General features: G+C 42.0%; 1 protein-coding gene across 2 annotated transcripts in view; it reads right to left on the bottom strand.

The window, feature by feature from the left end:
• Positions 1-1,245: 1,245 nt before the first annotated feature.
• The window catches only part of SUPT5H (SPT5 homolog, DSIF elongation factor subunit), a 38,946-nt gene continuing 17,480 nt past the window's right edge, over positions 1,246-22,711 (bottom strand). For both annotated transcript variants that reach the window (XM_077480018.1, XM_077480026.1), the window contains 22 exons: positions 22,585-22,615; positions 22,424-22,492; positions 21,617-21,868; positions 20,589-20,678; positions 19,733-19,803; positions 19,542-19,647; positions 16,646-16,739; positions 14,830-14,966; positions 12,143-12,298; positions 11,134-11,280; positions 9,572-9,718; positions 9,330-9,455; positions 9,163-9,244; positions 8,958-9,077; positions 5,759-5,861; positions 5,049-5,176; positions 4,853-4,958; positions 4,562-4,723; positions 3,555-3,723; positions 2,793-2,996; positions 2,453-2,548; positions 1,246-1,716 (listed from right to left, as the gene is read on the bottom strand). In XM_077480018.1, the coding sequence (XP_077336144.1) occupies positions 1,576-1,716; positions 2,453-2,548; positions 2,793-2,996; positions 3,555-3,723; positions 4,562-4,723; positions 4,853-4,958; positions 5,049-5,176; positions 5,759-5,861; positions 8,958-9,077; positions 9,163-9,244; positions 9,330-9,455; positions 9,572-9,718; positions 11,134-11,280; positions 12,143-12,298; positions 14,830-14,966; positions 16,646-16,739; positions 19,542-19,647; positions 19,733-19,803; positions 20,589-20,678; positions 21,617-21,868; positions 22,424-22,492; positions 22,585-22,615 (2,737 nt within the window). In that variant the 3' untranslated portion in view covers positions 1,246-1,575. The remainder of the gene's footprint in view (positions 1,717-2,452; positions 2,549-2,792; positions 2,997-3,554; positions 3,724-4,561; positions 4,724-4,852; positions 4,959-5,048; positions 5,177-5,758; positions 5,862-8,957; positions 9,078-9,162; positions 9,245-9,329; positions 9,456-9,571; positions 9,719-11,133; positions 11,281-12,142; positions 12,299-14,829; positions 14,967-16,645; positions 16,740-19,541; positions 19,648-19,732; positions 19,804-20,588; positions 20,679-21,616; positions 21,869-22,423; positions 22,493-22,584; positions 22,616-22,711) is intronic.

Raw genomic sequence — 22,711 nt, 5'->3', positions numbered from 1 at the left:
ACCCCAGGGATATGCAATTAGCAGACCACCAGCTGTTTCAAAACTACAAGTCCCATCATGCCTCTGCCTGTGGGTGTCATACTTGTGGCTGTCAGAATCTTGCTATGCCTCATGGGGTGTGTAGTTCTGCAACAGCTGGAGGTCCTCTAAATACATATCCCTGCCCTACAGTCCTTTTGTCCCGTTTATTAGCTATTGTTCAGATATACAAATTATGTATGAGAGATACAAGGGGTGGTTTGTGGAGATTGATTCCGGCTGAATGTAATTAACTGATTAATGATAGATGTGAGCTATAAGCCTTTATATGTGAAGTTGGTTACAATTTTTATTGCAGGTATGTGGTCATGAGGAAGGGCGATATCATGCTTAGCCCGAAACGTCACCTGAATACCTGAATTATACCTGATGTGATGTAAATTTTATCAATAAATTTACTTTTGTTTGTGCAGCAATCCCTTTTCTGATTTTTTTATATTGAGTCTTTGGAAAAGACTCGATCACTGGCACACCTGTTTCACTGACTGTGTGTGCATCTCACCTACTACTTTTTTCTATATATATCTATATATACACACACACACACACTCGGGATTCTCTCTTCACTCCCCGATTCTCCACCTCCGAGCTGGTGAATCAGGAAGGGTAAAATCTGCTAACACAGATAGCCAGTGAAGTGCTGAGATCACAGCTTCATAAATTGGCCGTTTCTGTGTCAGTCAATGACAACTTCTCAATGTGCAGAGATTCTCCCCCGATCATCTCGGTTTCATAAACAGTTAATGGACTGATCAGCAGTGATCCAAGGGACACCAAAATTCCATTAGTATCCCCACCTGGGAATTTTTCAGGTAACTTTATGATCATTGTTTAGGGTACAACACCCCACAAAGGCACCTTTTTGCCACCTTCAAGGGGACCAGGGTGTTTACTGCAAACTTTCTCAGAAGGACCAGCGCTGTCCCCTTTAAAAAGATATACGAGTACAGGACAAGTCGTGCAGATGACCCACAATTGCCGTCATTTGCTCCACTTTACCGGTTCAAGGCACAAACGGTAGGTGACGTTGACTAATAGGTGGTGTGTCTTGAACTTGTACAATGTTGCAAGTCTGGTTTTACTATTCCTGACAGCTATGTTCTCGCTTGATTGTGAGTCAATGCAGATGCAAGTTCCACCTTCTGACCTACCCCGTTTTAATCCTTGTTACAATATTATGGGTTGAGAGAAGAGAGGAGAAATACACACCTTTCCCTCTGGTTTATTGACTGCACTATATAAATATTACACAGTGGATAACCCACCTGAGAATACACATCATGATCTAATATACGAGAAAACAGGTGATATGGAAAATAAAAACACAAACTGAAAATGACATACATGAAATAGATCTGCTGTAAGAGGATGTGAAGAAAGTGCAGACATCGATATATCGGTCTGCTACAACTCTGTTCCTGGATAAAAAGTTTATTTTCAGGGGGTGCACAGAGTCAAGTCTAAACTTTGCTTTTGTGGAATCTGCTGAGGTGAAGGGAGGCTCATTCTGTCAGGACAGGAGTAATGTTTGAGGCCTCAAGACTCCAGCTTCCCCAGGAAGCGCAAATTCAGAATCTTGAGTTGGTCATCCAGGTCCATACGTACAATGCCATCATCATTGTCTATACTGAGAAGAATGCCCATTGCCTCGCGGTCCTCCCCTAAAATGACTTTCACCTGTAAGGAAGAGGGAGGGTGAGAGACTTTGAGATCTATTCTGATATCCAACAGTAAAAAATTAGACCAGATCTAATTCTCAATATGCAAGCAGCCTTAACAGAGGTAACTTTTTGCTGTATTCTGCACTCAGATTATGCTCTGCCAGCTAGGGCTATTAAAAGTTTAAGTTGCACTAAAATCCAGGCTTCCAGATCACAGGTCAATATGGATACTAACTAAGGGCAGATCCTTCGTAGAATCATGTGACAAGAAAATCCACTGCAAATATATTAAGAAAGGAAAAGTCAAGTGAGGCAAGGAGAATCCCCCCTTAAAATATGGTATAGTATAGTTCATATCTATAGTATGAAAGAACATAGAAAAGTAGAATAAAGTGCTGAGAAGCCAGCAGAAAATATTTTGTTATATGAAAGGCAGCACTCCTTAAAATGAGTAAGCTGTTGCATGCAGGTTATTTGTCAGCTAGGCTACAGAGCATACACATCTGATCAGATTACAGCGACGTGGTTAACTACTTGGAAATAGAGCATATGAATTGGTTTAGTCCCAGATGAAGCCAGTACATCAAAATACAGCAAAATAACTGTTCCCACATCATGCATTCTCTAAATAATGTTTAGCTTCTAACACTGTTATTGTGTAGACCATGCGACTTGGTTAGCAGCTAGCCTTAACATGGCAATGGTATACAACGATACAAGATGCTCTGATGTGGCGGAGGCACTGAACTTACCCGGCTGTTCTTGGTGGGTGTCACTGGCTCCAGGTGATCACCAGAGAGACTGATCACCTTCTCACTGTCTTGTAGCAGAACAGAGCAGAGTCCACCCTGAAAACCAGAAGAAAAATCAAATATTACACCAGAGACCCTTCATCCATGACTGGACTGCAATATATGCTGTAAATGTACTGAGCATCTACGGAGTCATCTACTGAAGAATAACAAAGTTTCTGAATGACAGACTAAACAAATACCAAGAGGGGGGACCCAGGAGATGTTCTGCGGCACATGCACATCGTTTTTAACAGGAAGCCATAATTCTACTTGCATTCTTCTGCCACAGATAACTTACACTGACACTGCGAATGATCCCAGCCTGTCCCACGACTTGGTTGTCCTGGAATGTGTCTCTCACTTTGACTTGAATGTCTGTGGTAACCCAGTCGCTGGAGACCTGCTCTATAGAGGAGCCAGGTGTGTGGGGATTGTATCCACCAGGAGAAGGTGCACCTGGGGTCATAGGGCTATAACCCATAGGACTAGGGCTAGGACTTGCCTAAAAGACAAAAGAGGAAATTCCCAATGTCACCTTTAAACATCAAAATAAACAGATAAAAAAATAAAAAAAATAAAAAAAATAAAGTATGCAACATGGACTGGCTGCACTTCAAGATATGTATCCCCCTTTCAATATAAGGTATTTTAAACCTTTATCCAAATTTGAATTGACACACTCTTTTGGGTTATAATTCTTTAATTCAGTTAGTTTTAAAGAACAGTGAAAGCAATGAAAGGTAGAAGGTACCCCAAGGAGACGTCAAAACTGTGACAAAACACATTGGGAGGAGCAACGCACTGACATCAACGCACGTTACGTCCCGTTGTTTGTTAGCACGGGTGTGTGTATTGCTGCCAATGACAGGCAGTTTAGGGGGATTTTTAACAATCCTTCTGTCTGTATAACCAGCAGGATTGGAACAAGTGAGCAGGGCTCACAAGCACAGCACAAAGAATTGTGAAAAAAGAAGAGGAAAGGTTAGGAGCAATTAAAGATTTACAAGCAAAAAGGTTATAGATAAAACAAAGCAGCAGCGAATATAGTGTTACAACTTACTTGATAAGCCATGGGTGATGGGGTTGGATGGTAGCTTGCTGGGGAGTGGGTATTCTGGTAGCCCACTGGGCTCGGGGCCACTTGGTGGTAACTCTGTGGACTGGGACTAGGCTGGTATGACCCTTGTGGTGAGGGAGCAGCATAGGGAGAGAACTGGTCCGTATTGTACCTGTTAAGGAAGACAGGAGAGCAGTGATTAGAGATGGAGGCGATGACAGGTAATTCTTGTCTATTGACCTTTTCCAGAACTGGCTATGACTAATAAAATACATTGTGGTAGAAGAGATTCAATGCCATTTAACGAATACTCACAATACAGATCTATAAGTATAAATTTTGTCATCTAATTTTACAGTGCAAAAAAGCATGGCCAAATTTCAGAATGTGGTCAACAGTAACTTTAGGGTAATATAAAGTTTACTTTACAAAGCAAGATATCATCTTTCACTGGTCTGGCAGCAGCAAACTGCTGAAAGCAGACTGGTCCCTGGGATTATTGCATAGCACTGATTCTGGAGCAAAGATCCTTAAATTAATGTTGGTCAGAGTGTGCCTGACAACACATTCCATGGCGATTCAATATAAATGCTGAGGTATGTATATATTCATTGTAACAACGTGGAACTTCCGCTTTAGGACTCCTAACACCCTTACAAGCCACATTTGGCATGTCTTTTTTGGGGGGTGAGGGTGTACCGAGTTTTGACAGGTACCCAGCTCCCACTTCTGCTCGTGTCGTCTGGGCGACACCTCCTGTTTCCTTCCTACAATCTTATGGGACAGGTCACAGAAGATTGCTCAGCCAATCAGGACACGCAGCGTGACTCGCGCATGCACGCCCAGCTTTTTGTAGCTGCTGACTTTTAATAAAACAAAAAAAACAAGAACGAGTGGAACCCTGCATTAAAGAAGATGGAAAATGCCTAATACAGGACAAGTCCAGTTGAATGTGACCAACAACTAAATAGAAACCTTCAAAAAGGCATGTCATACCGATCTTTACTTACATGGCAGGAGTCCCAGGTGTCTGTGGGTGGTAAGGGGCATTGACCTGTGGAGAGGGCACATCTGGGTAACCTGGAGTCTGTGGGTTGGGGGTTCCACCATAGGCTTGTGGAGAAGGAGATGGTTCATCATCATACCTATAATCATATTCTTCATCCGCCCCCCTGTCAGTGAGAAAGAAGTTAACAGTTTTGTGTTAAATGCTAGTAAAGAAGGAACAGCTTGGTTTGTCAACTCCCCTAAGGAGAATCATGGCAGAAAATTAAAACAAGATAATCTTATAGCAGAAATACCTAGAAGGTGTATTGGGGTTATTTGGGTCCCAGGCCCCACTCTGCGCAGGGGTTCGGCTTCCATCATGTACAGGAGTTTGGGATCCATAGTAAGGTGTTCGGCTTCCTGTACAAAGACAATAAGAGGTATCACAGACAGAACAAACAAACAGGTATACAGCAAGGTCAGAGACAAAACTGGACGGAATCAACCTACCATCGTGCACTGGAGTCTGTGAGCCATACATAGGTGTTCTGGAGCCAGTACCATACATGGGAGTCTGGGAACCGTAAATTGGAGTCCTGGCATGAGTAGAAGTCATTCCTCCCGTGCGACGAGCGCCACTAAAAGAAGAGAGTCCGTGTAAATATAAAGTATGCCATTTTCTATTTTATGAACAGTCTTGCAGCAACATGCTAACAAGCAGCCAAAGTACACCAATGACGGCACAGGAATAGTAAGAACCAAGGCAACAATCCTGTGCTCCCTTCCAACAGCAAAAAAAAAAAAAAATCGACCCATACAGTGGGAAAGATATAAAATTTACATCCAGATTTCCAACCTTTGTACCAACACGGTTAAGAATTAGAGATACAATAATTCTTTACAGCATACAGAAAAAACATATGGGCTTGTGTCAAAGACATGAGCTTCAGACACTACTGAGATTATTCAGAATTAATTGATAATCGCATATGACCGCCTTCTGACCTCCTTCAGTTGGGTTTTGTATTCTTATAGACTTGTATGGAAAAGCAAAACACAAAAAAAAAAATTGAAAAAAAAGAAGAAAAGAAAAGCCAAAAGCACAGGACCTTACTGGTTCTACAAACAAAATCTCCAAATCTGACTGCAAAAAAAAATTGAAAAAAATAAAAACACACATTCTCACGCCACCATAAAATATCACAAAATGTGTTACTCACACTGTTGTTAGACGCTGTCTGTCCACTGAGATGGTCTGACAAGTGGAATGCAGCTCAACTCGAGCAGTGGATTCTGTCGCATCCTTCACCACACCAATATAGCCTTGGAAAAGAAGAAAGTGAGGTCAGCAGTGCATAGGCAGTATACTCATGCAGCGTATAGCACTGTAGTCTTCCAACACAGTGTTAAAGTTGTTTTTATATTTAGTTCTATTCTGTTATTATAGGATTACAATAATATAGTACAAAACAACAGACAAAAGATACCTCTAACAACCTTAATAACTGCTAGTTTTATAAATCAGAGAGGTCTGGATAATTACATCTCATGGCAGAGAGGGACCCATAGTTGCACATCCCCAAATAATGTATACAATACAGACAATAACCCAAGACATATTTTGATCACTAGAGGTAGATCACAGTGAAGGAAGGGAACTTACTAGGTTTCTAGACAGACAGAATAAAGATGATTTTTTCAACACAACGCTTACATATCAATACAGGCAGGTCTATAAAAGAATATTCAGAGACCAGACCTGGGTCTCCCTGCCAGAGTTCCTCACCCAGGAGATGAGACTTTGTCAAAATCAGTAAGCCTCTACCCATTCAAGTAGCCTTGTAGCGGAAGGACATTGTTTATCATAGACTTCCATTTATCAAGAGTTGGGGTAACCGGTGATTGCCAGGAAAGCAATTGTGCTTCAGTGGTATAGTATGTCACCCGGTGTTTGTGCAGCATTTTTTTTAAACACAATATTTATGGAAAAAAAAAAAAAAAAAAAAGAAGACTTTAATGAATATTATTGCAAAAATCCCCCCACAGTATATAACCCAACTTTTTTAAAAGATGATGTTACGCTGAGTTAAATAGATAACCAACATGTCACGCTTGTGTAATGGCGAAAACTATAACACTTAAAAATTTCCATAGACACTTTCATTTTTTTTTTTTTTTTTTTTACAGGTTATCAGTTTACAGTTATGAAGGAAGTCTAGAGCTAGAATTATTGCTCTTGCTATAACGTTCACAGCGATACCCCACGTGTGGTACAAACACAGTTTACATATGCATGCGTGACCTGCGTATGTGTTCGCACGCGAGCATTGGGGGACAGGGGTGCTTTAAAAAAAAATTTACTTTTAAAAAAAATAATTTAATATAAATAATATTTAATACTTGTATTACTATCTCAAGAAATGTAAACATCCCTTGTGAGAACAATAAAACAGGTCACAGGTCATTACTTAATTTCCAGACAGATTATAGAGGCGATCAGAGACTATCTGGTCTATCTCGACCTTGTTTCCCCGGTGAGAACGTCAAGCCTGAGAAACACCGGAGTTATCTAAAGGTGATCCAGTGGCTAATCAGCTGCTCCGATTGCCTTTAGTACAAACAATCGCTGGCTGAGAAAAACATTACTGGTGTTATAGCTGACAGCTGCATATATACGTATTGCGGTCTTGAAGTAGTAGTTAAAAAAAACAGCATGGCTCCTCCCACACAGCCACTTCATTCATTCACAGGGATCTGAACGAACTACAATTCCCATCTGCCATGGCAACAGACAGCTTGCAGTTCTAAATGAACTCATCAGCATCCTCATCGATGCATGTACTTCAGTAACTGTCTGCCTGTATGGAGATATGTACTGAGTGTGTCTGCCGGAGTCTGACATTGCACCCATGCTACACTGACAGGTGCGACGCTTTGCAGGATGTAGTATAGAACAATAATAAATGCACTTTTTTTACCTGCAAAATCAAGTTACCGTATATACTCGAGTATAAGCCGAGATTTTCAGCCTCTTTTTTGAGGCTGAAAGTGCCCCCCTCGGCTTATACTCGAGTCATCGCTGTCTGCCTGCTCGATCAGCGTGTCGAGCAGACAGACAGCGGCCATTCTAGGCGGAACACTGAATTTCCCAGCAGCCTGTGTTCCGCCTATCACGGACATCGTCTCATCCTCGTACTACGGACGAGGATGAAAGGATGTCCGTGATAGGCGGAACACAGACTGCTGGGAAATTGTGTTCCGCCTATCACAGACAGGGAGGCGCGGCATTTGAACAGGGGAATGGGCGCCGACGAAGAGCGGTGATCCTGGGACGGGACCGGACGGAGGCTCGGCTCGGGACGGGACGGGACCGGACGGAGGCTCGGGACGGGACGGGACCGGACGGAGTCTCGGGACGGGACGGGACCGGACGGAGGCTCGGGACCGGACGGAGGCTCGGGACACAGGTAGGCTGGACACACAAGGCCACACACACACACACACACACACACACACACAGGGATGGATGGACACACACAGGGATGGATGGATGGATGGACACACACACACACACAGGGATGGATGGATGGATGGACACACACACACACACAGGGATGGATGGATGGATGGACACACACACACACACACAGGGATGGATGGATGGACACACACACACACAGGGATGGATGGATGGACACACACACACACAGGGATGGATGGATGGACACACACACACACAGGGATGGATGGATGGACACACACACAGGGATGGATGGATGGATGGACACACACACAGGGATGGATGGATGGATGGACACACAGGGATGGATGGATGGATGGACACACACACAGGGATGGATGGATGGATGGACACACACACAGGGATGGATGGATGGATGGACACACACACAGGGATGGATGGATGGATGGACACACACACAGGGATGGATGGATGGATGGACACACACACAGGGATGGATGGATGGATGGACACACACACACACAGGGATGGATGGACACACACACACACACACACACACAGGGATGGATGGATGGATGGACACACACACAGGGATGGACAGGCATATCTCACCCTCGGCTTATACACGAGTCAATAGGTTTCCCAGTTTTTTGGGGGTAAATTGGGGGCCTCGGCTTATACTCGGGTCGGCCTATACTCGAGTATATACGGTAATTTTTATTTTTTAAAGTGAACTTAGCCTTTAAATAACAATATGTCTACACAGAGTATGTATGTTTTTTCCCTTTAATTTTCTCCAAGTTCTTTGGTTTCATCCCATAATATAAAAACATATTGGAAGGTGAACTAGCTTCTACATAAAACTGGCTTCAGAATGTGAAGGCATACTTGTGTGACTGTATGAAGTGATGTTACCTTGTATATCAGTTTATACAGACCTTTATAAGGACCTTGAGAAATTCTGATAGTCTGGCCAATCAAATCATTGTCCCGTCGGCCTCTTCCTCTGCCAGGTGCCCCTGCTCCAGCTCCTGCTCCTGCCGCACCACCTCTCTGTGCTGCATAAGGTGATGGACAATGAATGAGTATGTATGCAGGGTTTACACCAGGCTCAACAATTTTTTTTTTTAAAGAGATACATACCATCTCCAGCAGGGTGAGCTGGGCTGCTGATTCTTGGGCTCATTGGAGCAAATCCAAAGGTGAGGTTTGTGACATCCCTAGGCTATGAAGCAGCAATAAGACATAAATATGTAACACAAAAAAACAACAAAACAAAAACACCAGTCTTACTCTGACAAATGTTTTACCTTTGAACCTCCAGCAAGGACCAAATAACGTGTTCTGCACACAAACATCCCTCCATTCTCTACCAGCTTCTTACAGTGAAGAAAAGCATAATTCCGGAACAAGTGGCGAATTTCACCTTCACGACCCTACAGCAAGGAATGAGTGATCATTATGTGTACTGATAAATCAAAGAGAGAATATATTTAGCCACAATCAGATAATTAAACTTTTGAAGAAGAGGGAATACTACTAAAATTCTCACCGAATGGGGACCATCGATGACCTTGACAATGTCCTTGCAATGAATATTGTTCTCTTCAGAGTCTAAAGCAACAGCAAAGCGATTGTCCTTCTTCCGGTTGACTGCCTGATGTCTAACTGTGATTACTTTACCATGCATGTTAAGGACCTATAATATGATAAGCAGACAAGAAAAAATGCTAAGTAAATAAAATGTTGTAGGCAACAGTGACATTTTTAAACTTAAGCAAAGAGGTAAAACAAGGGTGCAGAGCTGTGTAATGAAGTATGGGGGAGTTAGGATGAGACCATGGTATGATGAAATCAGAATAGACATCAGGAAGTGCAGTTAGTGAAAAAAACAGGGTGTAGGTTTAGATACTGGAGACTCTCTCAATCAACTTTGACTATTATTAAGCCTTATGCTGCTACCATTAGTAAATAGATAGAAGAGTAGATTGTATTTACTGGTTTTAAAATGTTTGCCTCAGGCATGAGGTGTCCGTGATGTCACAATGGGGGCAAGGTCTCTGCATCAGTCATCAGATGGCCACGCCCCCAAGTTATATAAGAACCGTCAGACATTGAAGCAGACAGAATGGCAGAAGCCAGCGCGTTTACCCCCCCCCCCCCCAGCGGTTTGGTGGCAGAAGACATTGTGATTGACGTTGGAGCCAATATACCATGGGGGGGGGGGGGGGGGGGGCGCTGGGGTTGAGGGACTTAAGTCCTTTATTAAAAATGACTAGTCAAAAACAGTTTCATGTTTTTATTACATTACACCGTTTTTTTTTTTTTTTTTTTTTTTTTAGGGGGTTAATGGGTAGGGGTATACCAATTCACATAGGGGGGGCCCAAGATCTGGGGGGCCCCCTTGTGAAAGGAAAGGAGGCGATAAGCCCCCTGCCCGCAGGCCCCCACTACCAGAACCAATGTAATTGTTTTGTTGGTCAAAGGACAAGTTGCCCTCATCTCCAATGTGAACCAGGCCTAACAAAGAGTGTTTTGGTGGAGGTCCCACCTGGTGCGCAATTCCCTCCGCACTAGAACCAGAAGTTGGAATGTGGCTTTATACAATATAGATAAGGGCTATGTTATGAGATGTTCTGTCACAAAAATTGTGCTTGGTACAACTAGTAGAAACAAATATATAAAATATTGGAACAAGTCAAGAGGTATAGATTTAGGAGTAAATGTTGAACAAATCACAAAATAACCAGTGAACTAGACTTCACCCGCGGCGGCTCCGTCTGGGGCTTCCGCGCACACCGCGGTGGCACCTTCTACTTGTCGCAGCCTAGCCCCCTGGGACCGTCGTCTCATCACTGACGATGGCCGGGTATGGGCCCGATGCTCCAGCACCAAACACGTTATGCGGTTCAATTTTAAGAAAATTTCTCCTAAAGATACAACCCACATCACTTAGAGCATATGCTCACTCTCATTCTGCAATTTTAAGCCAAGCTTGATGAAGAGATGGTGAATTATAGCTCTTAGAGAATACAGATCTGTTCCTTCCAATATTGCAGTTTCACTTTTTGTTACTCTGGTCTATGAAGATCTTATTCTCCTCTGAACAGTTACCTGAAAAGTCTCTCTTTCCAGGCGTACAATGACTCCCACTGTCTGAGGGTCAAGTTGCACCAGCTCTCCCCATTCATGCTGTCCACCAACATCCACACCAGAGGCCGTCTCTGAGCACAGCTGCAAATCTCGGGGGAGGACCTTCAGCTACATGGAGAAGAGAATGCAATCACATACGTTACAGGAGGACTGAAAATAAAGAAACGCAATAAAAGTTCAGAAAAGCAACTTAAACTGAATCAATCAGCCATCTTATACATCTAAAAGAGAAGTATGGCCAAAACAAAAACGTTTTGGCCAAAAATCTCCTGTGGGTCACAGGAGTGCACTTACTTTTGCTCTTGTGACCCAGAGTAAGCTGAGAGCAGGCTACAGGATCCACTTGCCCTGCTTCATAAACATTCTATTTTTTTCCTTTCCACATCTCTGCAAAGTCAAAAATCACACAGCTGCCACACTAGCCTGTAGTTGGAGCAGAATGGCACATGCACATCATATAATGAGACGTGTACTGACACTTTTGCACTCGAATTTCTGGCATGCAATGTTTACTCTTAGGACTAGATGCACTGTGATGGCGCCTACTGTACCCAAGAAGACTACAGGAGGTGTGTTCATGACTGCCTATGCACTGTGATTGCAGAGCAATGCAGTGGGGAGCAGAGGGTGAACTGCCCACTGAAAGATTCTATTTATTGGATCAGCTTTACTGAAAGACTGGAATAGTGGAAACGTGTGCAGGCGAGGTTTCAGGTGTGACAGCTCCTGTCTAACTTCATACATTGCTTTTCAGATGGATTGCACTTTATCAGAGAGATAACATACCATGACAGGTTTATTTCAAACAGACACTGCATGGAGGTAGAGAACATTGTGTTATTTAACCGAAAAGCAATTTGTACTATAGGCAACACAAAGTACAAACATAGTAAAACAAAATGACATCAAAAAGCATTAGGCCTCCTGTAAAACATATTGCCATAGACTGTCTTTACTGTGAAGAACTCACCTCATGCATTGTGAGGTCAGAGAACAAGATGACAAAATTTTCTTCGACTCGCACAACAAGCCCAGTGTCCCCTTCGTAACGTCCAGCAATGACCTTGACGTGGTCCCCCATGCGAAAATACTTCCTCAACTCATTGGCTGGGAACTCCAGCATGTCCTGTAGAAGGAGAAGAAACAAAAAGGAATAAGAATCATCCCACATAATATTAAATCAATTTAAATGAGAAAAGATTGGGCTAACAGCAACTGAAATAAAATTGTACTGCAAAAAACACAGAATCAAATTTGTTCTGGAAACAAATACATTAAGCCTGGGTTCACACTATAGTAAAACACAGATATCACATGCGATTTGCACCGCACCACGGTGCCGATCGCATGCGATGTATGTGCAATGCGAGTTCAGCCAAACAGTTGTATGGCTGAACTCGGATTGGATTTGCACAAAAAAGGTGCATGGACACCCCCGCCCACTGGAATCCGCTCGCATCGGATTCCTGTCCGAATCCATAGTTCGCACAGCAATCTGTGAACAGTTCTGGGAGTAAAAGTGTACTGCCACCCGCATCGGTTCGCAGAGGGCAGTGTGAACTGCCTGCGGGAGAGAAGTGATGCGGGAACCGACGCTGGAATCGCATATAGTGTGAACCTAGGCTAAAGAAGCAAGATATTTTAGAGTAACTGTTTAGTGAAGGAAGGTTGAAAACTGGCTTGTTTTTGAAGGTGCAACTAAAGGGTTGTGACCCTCATCCTTACCTCACTATTTAGAGAATCTGTAACCCGGAATAGGCAAGTCAGGATATTTGGCCATACTTTCAGGTCAGGAATTCGCTAAATCGCTATTAGCACCCATACCGCTTCCTTTGGGCCTTCATTCAATATCACAATTTATACTAAATCAAGCCTGTTTATTAGTCCAGTGTTTCTCAACTCCAGTCCTCAAGTCGCACCAACAGGTTATGTTTTCAGGATTTCCCTCAGATGAAATGGCTGTTATAATTACTAAGGCAGTGAAATTGATCAAATCACCTGTGCAAAGTAATGGAATGGCTGAAAATATGACCTGTTGGGGCGCCTTGAGGACTGGAGTTGAGAAACCCTGTATTAGTCAATGAATCTACTTCTCTTTAAGACCTCTTGCACATGGGCAGCTAAGCCCATTATAGCCTCTAATAGACATGAATGGCTGTGTGGTGCTGTACTCAGGTATACTCCAGTGCCATCATAACCATGGGTTTAGTGTACAGGCATGTGCAAAAATTGAAAACGTACTTTTTGCATACAATATACGTGCGTTTACGACATCACCTGCATATGCCAGAATACAACAGCATACAGTCAATCATGTTCTCGAGAGACTGTAAGCAGTAGGGGTGCACTGAATGGGGTTTTTTTGTGCCAAAACCGAAAATGAAAATTAAAAATACACTAGGCCGAAAACAGAAAATGACTGATAAACGTATTTAAAAAAAAAAAACTAAAAACTTTTTTTATACAGGAGATGGTCAGAGATTGACAACATGGTACAGGAGATGAGGGCAGCCAGTGTTGGGAAGAGAGGAGAGCCGCCTCCGCCGCCTGGTTGAATAGAGTGCCGGTGTTCTGCCTAATAGAGTCCGGCCATCAATATGTGTCCGCTCCGTACTGCGCATGCGCAGTACGGAGCAGACGAAGCTTCGGAAAATCTCCGAAGCTGAACGGCGCCTGCGCCGTGAGTGGAGGTGGTAGCCCCACCATCCAAGCGGACATAGGGTTGTGAATTTTAGAGGGCCCCTCGCGGGCGAGCTTCGCTCGCCACGCTTCTGGCTCAGCCTCGCTGCGCTCGGCTCTTTTTTATTCTAACTCTATGTCCACTTGGATAGTGGGGATAGAACCTGGACTCACGGCGCAGGCGCCGTTCATCCTCGGCAATTTTCGGAATCTGTGTTCCTGTGTACTGCGCATGCGCAGTACGCAGGGGACAGCATCTGATGGAGGACCCTATTTGACAAGACACCGGAAACATCACAGCTTTAAATTCCAATAGGATGTGTGTTCCCCGTCATGCGCCGTCACATACAGCCCCTACCCCTTGTCCGGGCACTTTGATAGACAGATCACCCATCCAATCCTGGGACTGGTGATCTGTTTATCAAAGTTCCCCTGACAAGGGGGAAGGGCTGTGACGGTGCGCAAATGAGTAACAAAGAAAGGCTCAACCAGAGTATGATTGAGCTGCCAATGGCAATCCACCCAAAATATCAGATGTCATAACTAGTACCTTACACATATGCATATAAGCAAAGCCAAAAGGCCAGGTAAAATACACAAAGTATTGAAGCAAGAGGGTAATGACAAGTAGGGTAAACACAGCCAGGAAAGCAGCATTTGAAGAACTGAAAGTAGCAATGGCCATCTCCATGTCTCTCTCATGAAAAGTGTCCTTTAATGTATAACTAAAGGTAAAACTTTTTTCCGCTTTGGATAGAGCAAGGTAGGGAGATTATATATATATATATATATATATATATATATATATATATATATATATATATATATATATATATATATATAAATAAATAAAAAAAAAGTTCTGCCTTTAGTTATACTTTAAGTTTTAAATAAGACATCTGATAAAAAGCTGTGGCTAGAATCCCACCAATTCTGCTGAACAGTTCACAATATTCTCTGAAAAAAAGGCAAAGTTACCTTAAGATCCTCATGTTTGGGCAGGATGGTGATCTTGTTTCCGTCCACACTGAGAATTTTACCCTGCAGGTTGATCAACTCTCCTTCGCAGACCTCCACATTGTCGCCAGGCTGAAGGCTGTGCTCACGTTCCTTTCCTGCACATAACAAGCAGTATTACTCGAGGAACATAAAAAAAAAAAAAAAAAAGAAACAAAAACAAAAAAACACTGCATTAGCAAAAAATGCATGCAGCTCTTTTCAGGCAACAATAAATGGCTGTTGCCCATTTGTGGAATGGTTTCATTTTCTGAGCAAGTCTTTGGATTATCTATGTTGCGGACTCACTAGTCTCTTTAAATTGATTGTGCAGCTCATGTGTGGGGAACTGGGGGCTGAATTACAAGAAAAGGAGGGAGAAAGGTGGGTCAGAAGGAGGAAGAAAGAAGGATAACAAGTCAAAACTGATGGAGAAATAGTAAAGGAACCGAAAACTAGAACAGAAAAACAGTGCTCCCTGATATGAAAAATGTATGCACTTGTATCACAAATTAACAATTTCAGCCCCAGAAAGTTTTACCCCCTTCCTGACCAGAGCACTTTTTACAATTTGGCACTGTGTTGCTTTAACTGGTAATTGCGTGGACATGTAGTGCCGTACCCAAACAAAATGTGTGTCCTTTTTCCCCCCACAAAAATAGAGATTTCTTTTGGTGCTATTTGATCACCTCTGTAGTTTTTATTTTTTGTGCTATAAAACAAAAACAAAAAAAGAGTCACAATGTGAATTTTTTTTATATAAAATTTTTTTTTTTACTATAATAAATATCCCCAAAAATGTTTTTAAAAAACAAAAATTTCTTCATCAGTTTAGGCCAATATATATTGTTCTACATATTTTTGGGGAAAAAACAAAAAAAGCAATAAGCATATATTGATTGGTTTGAGCAAAAGTTATAGCGTCTACAAACTATGGGAAAGATTTATGGCATTATTAGTAATGGCTGTTGACACATTTTTGGGACCATTGACATTTATACAGCGATTAGTGCTATAAATATGCACAGATTACTGTGTAAATGTCACTGGTAGGGAAGGGGTTAACACTAAGTGGGCGATCAAGGTGTTAAATGTGTGTTACCCCAGTGTGTTCTAACTGTATGAGAATAGGACTCACTAGGGGAGGAGATATATTGTTCCAACTTACTAGGAACAAATAATATGCCTCTTCTCCCCAGACAGGGCAGGGATTTGTGTGTTTACACACACAAATTCCCATGCTGGCTCTCGTGCATGTAATCGCCGGCCACACGCATCCGGTCCCCCACCATGCAGCAGGGACGTGCTCCCTCTGGCGGCTCTTAAAATAACCCCTGAATATATACGTGGTTTCGTGCAGGGGTGCCATTCTGTCCCCGTAAAAAGACGTGAGCCAGTCAGGAACCGATTAAAAGTAAACAGATATATTTCTTATATACAACTGATTCAATGTCCTCAACAATAATCCTTAGATCTATACATGTCATGAATAGAGCATCTGATAGCATGTGCAAAAGCAAAATGTACTGATGGTAGAAGGAGCTTATATAAAATGAAGGCATACCACCTTCCTTATAGATGTGTATGTGCCCTGTCAGTCAACTGCAACTCAGCCTAGGGAGTATGCATTAATTAAGAAAGCTTTCTATGATATAAAACTTTGCAAGCTACTTTTTAATGAAATAGAAGAAAATAAAAAAAATTGCAGGATGACAAGTGCAGTTCTCAAAGGCAAAGCAAAGCAGAGGGGAAAAAAATAAAATAAAAAATGTTGGGAAGATATATAACCCTGTAGTACCTGCCGATTCAGTTACCACCTCCAGGTCAACCCCTTCTGGTTGATCTTCAAATTTCTCTAATTCAGAAAGAGTTGGTTTCACTCCATCGGTAATCTGCAGAGGAGAGAGAGAGAGAACATTTAAGTATTTTGTGCATAACATGTAAAAGGTTGTGTAGATCTCATTAAGAGGAGCTGCTTGGCCTGCTTTGCAAAGAATGTAAAAGCAAAAGCAGGTCAAAATGCAATCTTGAAAAGGTCATCCACACTACACAATTAAAGTAAACTGAAACCTGCAGACTAGCTGTTAAAGCATGCTGCAAACTTAATTCAGGAAGCAAATCCCATCTATAGGAGCTCTTAAAATAGCAACAAGATGTGGTCCAGGGACTTGGATGATGTAAATCCACCTGAATTTATTAATCGTGTGAGGTGCCTGAAATCAGGGCCAGATTTACCATAAGACATAGTAGGCATACGCCTACTGTATATGTGGCTGAGGGAAAGTGGTGAACATTTCCATACACTACACTTTTCAGTACTCGTAAGAAAGACGATCACCTTTTTAAGTTTACATTCTCACAGCAGACAAAATCCCAATGCAATATTCAACTTTAATCAGGATCTGTTGTACACAGTGCACAAGATGTTCTCAGTCTCTCTGGTGAAAGATACTGTGAGCACAGGGTGACACAGTGGTGTGAGAGGGCAGGAGAGGGCAGAGATCTCTGCATCAGTGAGGACAAGCCAACACACAAGAGAGCCAAAGAGGAAAGGGATCTCTGATCAAAGTATTTTGCTGTGTGTCAAACAGTGTTAATTTTCTTGACTAAAACATTTTTTGTCAACTAAATTAACACTATTTTAGTCGATTGAAATCTGACAATTCATATAAATAAAAGATGACAAACTAAACTGGCAAGACCGAATGGGTTCCCCTCTGACCCCATGCCCACTACGATGCATACTAGGCCTCCTCCCCACCTCTAAGGAGGACAAATACTTGAATACCCTTTTACAGGAATCACCGTTTACGGATAGAATGCAGATTGCTAGAACCTGGATTAAGGCGTCCCCTCCGACCTTCAAACAGTGGATCGGGGCTATTAATGTCACCCTCCTCTATAAGAAGGTATTATATATGCATAGGGGCTGTCCAAATAAATACCATAAAATCTGGGACAGATGGTTGGAAGAGGCCTCCACCTGTATTGATGTGGAGTGAATCCCTCATTGAAATTTAATTACATCACATTACTAAAGTATGATACAATTCTCTATCTGTACTCCCAACATAAGCCCTCACCTGGGTATAGATGGCCCTGTTTAAGTGTAAAAGAAATTTTGGTGCTCTCCTCACATTCATCATTTCTAATATGCAATGTAACATTCAACTCAATATTTTGGTGTTAAGCTGCCCACTAAAATATTAAATTCTGCATGATCATGTCAAGGTTCACATTCATTTTACTTGTAGTGCATGTTGCACTGTTATACAATGCATACACACACACACATAAAACCTTGTTCTTTGATTAAAAAAAAAAAAAAACACTAAACATGTACTTTAGTTAAAAGACTGACTAAAACTAAATTTAAATTTGACGTCAAAATTTTAATTGATCAACCACATAAGAATAAGGAAGCAGCAGCTACTAAGCTGCTGAAAGAAAAAAAAAAAAAAAATAAAAAAAAAAAAAGAAGAAAAAAAATGAATAAAAACAAAAACATACATGCTATAGTTATTTGCTCTTTGCAAAGGTTTTGCACAGAGCAACCCCAATCCTCCTCTTCTGGGGTCCCCCCACAGAAAGCCGTTTTCACTGGGGGTGCCTCTCATAGAGTGCATTAAGGTGAAGAACCTTAAAGCTTTAGAACCACTTTAATATTTAATTGTTAATATTATCAGGTAAATATGCTCAATGGCATTACAGTCAATAGAGTTTACAGTTTTTTGGGGTTTTGTATATTTCAAAGCTGCACTTCTGTTCGACAAAAAGCAATATTTTTGTCAGTGTATGCTTTATTTATAAAGACATTATATATCACAGCATTTTCAAACATAAATAACAACGTTATTAGAATTTTACTCCAGGAGTATATGAGTTTGAAAATTCTAGAGAAATGCTTAAATAATGCATTACAATTAAAATTTTTTCATTTTTTTTTAAAATAACAAACATGTTATGCTTACCTCCACTGTGCAGCTCGTTTTGCACAGAGTGGCCCCGAACCTGCTCTTCTAGGGTCCCTCGGTGGCTGTCTCTGCTTATTCCCACAGGTACTTCTCACGTTCATGCGAGCTCCCTCGCATGGCGAGAAGCACCTGCGGGCACGCTCCCGTGATACAGCCGGCGGCTATAGCCGCTCGCTGTATCACACGGCCCCGCCCCCCGGCGCACCGCGTCATTGGATGTGATTGACAGCAGCGCGAATCAATGGCTGCGCTGCATTCAATCCATCCACTCCAGCCAATCAGCGGCCAGGATGAGCGGCGAAGAGGACGGCGGGGGAGACGGGAATTTCGAGGGGTGAGGTAAGTAAGACGGGGGGACTGGGGGCGCCAGCAGTGCGAGATGTTTTTTCACCTTAATGAATGCATTAAGGTGAAAAAAAAAACATTTACCTTTGCAGCCCCTTTAACTAAACCCATTCGAATTTTAGTCAACTAAAACGTACAGGAGATTTTAGTAAAAACAAACAATTCAGATGACTAAAATGGCATTTTACTCAAAAGATTATGACTAAAACCAAATTGAAATCTGACATCAAAATTAACACTGGTGTCAAAAGTGGAATGGTTACAGGCTCCAGTAATGGAAATCCAACAGTGTCTACCACCGGGCAGCAGTTTTTGCAATAGATCTGACAAACTGGGTAATCAAGATGGCTTATCAAAGTTAAACAAATAACCTACCACAGCAGACATTGCGAAGCTCTTGAAGAGAAAACCTTTACGACTGTAACGATTTCCCTCAAAAATAAGGAAATCTCCATCTGAGGAAACATCTCCACCCAGGGATCTGCCAAACAAGCAATTACGTATTAAATGCCATTACAGATTAACAGTACATAATCTCCCATTATAAAAAGGTGAGAGAGTTTCACCTGATCTTCTCTGGATCGAACAGTCTCTGCGGAGGCCTTCGGAACCTCCTCTTCTTAGCAAACCAATCTTTCTGTAAAGCAGGATGAAAAAGTGACAAAGTGCCAGCCCCTCTAAGCAAGGAATAGATAGTCTAGAACCTCAATTAGACTTTCATTGCTGCCTCCCTACAGGAAATACCCACACTTATTTCTACAGCAGCAGGAGAGAAAGAAAAAACAAAACCCCAATAAAGATTTAAACTGTCCCAAAAAGGTGCTACAGTGTACTAAAATTGTTTGATGCAGACTCTCTCGAAGGATGAATATAAGCAATAAATGTTAACGAACCACAAAATGTCCACCTAACACTAATATTTTTAGTCATAGGTGAACATTTGTGGTGTTTAGCTCTGTTATTTTCTTGGATTTCACTGGGGCTTCAGCAGCAAGACCTCCCAGAGTTATAAGGGAGTAGAATCTGAAATCGCAATGCTTTTGCAGCTTTCTCCACGGTGCAAAATGACTCCATGAGATCCACTTATACAAGCTGCACCCAGTGGATGAAATAGAAAATTGATGCAGAGATTTCACAGCTGGGCTCTAAAAAAAACTAGACGTAATAAAATAATTTCAGGGTAGGTTAAATACTAATAGTTTAAACGTAAAACTATTCTATGAATTCACAATATTATAAGCAAGCACACCCTAATGTAGCAGAACAGGCATTTTATTCCAAATTAATATCTTTTAGGACATTATCAGTTAAAATAAAATCCTATACAGAGTCATGCCAAACATCTGGAAACAAATATTTCAAAATAAAAAATATTAGCAAAGAAAATAAAAGTATCCACTTATAACCTGTAACATATCTTACCAGACTCATGCGTGCTTTAATGCGGTCATAGTCAATCCGAGGAATCATTTTCAGAGAAATTGTATTCTGGCTGGGCTCTACGTAATCAACCTGTAAAAACAAGACACAAAGTCCAGTCCCTTAGGGCCATGTCAAATGGGCAATTCTGCGGTTGACAATACATCGCCAGTAGCATAGTAACTGAAGTGAGGTTTGCACTTCCTCTAAATAAATAGCTCCCTTACAGGCCATGAACATTGCCAAATCTGACTCATAACTGAGTGAGCAGAAAGAGTAACATCTTACTAGTTCAACTAGTGTGGAAGCAACTTGGAAAGGTAAGTGGTCGGCTAAAAGGAAAAGTTCACCTTTGAAAGAAATGCAAGTTTTTTTCAGTATTTTTTTTTTTCTAAAGGAGCCTGCAGAGCATTGCACCCACTATAACCAGATTGTGGGTGCAAACTCAGGCTCCTGCAGACTCCCAGCATAGCGGTCTGCTCATACCTCATACGGGTAGGCAGTTACCTGAGAACAGGAAGATTAATGGACTACGAGAGTGCTCTTCAGCAGCCTCGTAGCTCATTGAGAACTACAAGCCATCAGCCACAATGGCTGATTCTACTTATACTCATTAATTCACAGGAAACTGAATGAATGACTGGGTTGTGTGGGCAGGGTCAAGAGGGGTTGTGGAGAGGCTGCAGATGCTGGAACATGTTACGTGTTTCACCCTAAAAATGGATGCCACATGTATAATGTTCCAAAGGTGACCTTAGCCATTCAGCAATCCTGTGAGTTATGAGTCTTAATCGGGACAGGATCGCTTATGGGACATGACATAAAAAGGTGTCTAAAAGCAGGCAATGTTTAGGCATGAAGATCAAAACGTTGTAGAACTCTTGAAGGCGTGGTAAGGTGGTGGAGCCATCCAAATGGAAGTTCCCCATTTCTGGAGAAATCCACCCACAAGGGAATGAAATACTTTGCAGTGCTGACAGACAAGATATTTCCACAACTGTTCAGACATTAGGACACATTTTTATATTCACCTGGGCAATGTCATCCTTGTAGATGCCTCTTTTTAGTCGGACCCAAGACTTGGGCTTAAGATTTGTAACCTCTTTCACCACTTTTAAGACATCAGTCATTTCCTTGATAGGCACCATCTGCTGGTTCCAGAAGCCCATGCGCAGGTTGCCAACTCCTTCAATGGCTTGCTTGACATGAGTTTGCTTGAAGGCCTCAATGTAGATGTAGCCTTTGACATGTTCTGGGGCAACCACAGATTTTATCTGAAGAGGCTGTTAAACAAAAACGACAGCAAAGATGGAATGAGAACAGAAGCTGGGCAGTAAACAGAGATAGATGACATGGAAGCTTAATCCAATAGTACAGAACTTGCAGTGTGAACGGGACACAAAAGGAGACAAACTGTTTCCTGTGTGTCCCTGCTGTAACTGGCATTTACAATGTGGGGGGATAAATGGGTGGACACAGAATACCACAATAACAGGAGGTAGGATGTGGATAGCAAAGCCCAGGTTCACATTGGGTCGATTTGGCATGCAAAATCGATTGCCTAATCGGCGTTTATTGCCAGCAATGGTGCCACACCGATTCCCAAAAGTAGTTCCTGTACTACTTTTGGGAACTTCGGGGGCTGATTTGTATAGACATCTGTGCAGGAACCCGCTCAGATGTCTGTCAAGTCGCCCCTAAAGTCGGACTGCATTGCCGGTTTAAAATCATGTGAGTTCAGGCTTAAAGGTGGAAAGCAAATACCAAGATAACTGGAGTTGGGCTATAGGTGGCTGGAAAGATGATACAAACATGCATTGAAAGAGTCAACTGCTTACTGCATCTGTGAACTGGTATGCAATGTATTTCCTCATCAGGGCAATTGCTGTGGCACGCTCTTCTCCGATCTATAGTGACAAAAATAAATGCTAATTAATAAAAGCACACATGGTCACTTCCTCTGCTCTATCCTATCTGAACATTGTGATGCGACACTGACCTTACATTTCACTGTCCACAGATTCGGATCTCTACAAAAAGCAAACAAGCGTACGATTGTGAGAAAATACTTGACTATGGGTAAAATGTAAAAAATGATCACTAAAGCATTGAAGGGAGACATAAGA

The sequence above is a fragment of the Lithobates pipiens genome, unplaced genomic scaffold (assembly GCF_037356315.1).
Source record: "Lithobates pipiens isolate NorthernLeopardFrog02 unplaced genomic scaffold, aLitPip1_a1.2 Scaffold_1, whole genome shotgun sequence".
NCBI classification, from domain to species: Eukaryota; Metazoa; Chordata; class Amphibia; order Anura; family Ranidae; genus Lithobates; species Lithobates pipiens.
Note: the sequence above shows the minus strand (reverse complement) of the source record. Positions and strands in the feature narration are given on the sequence as shown.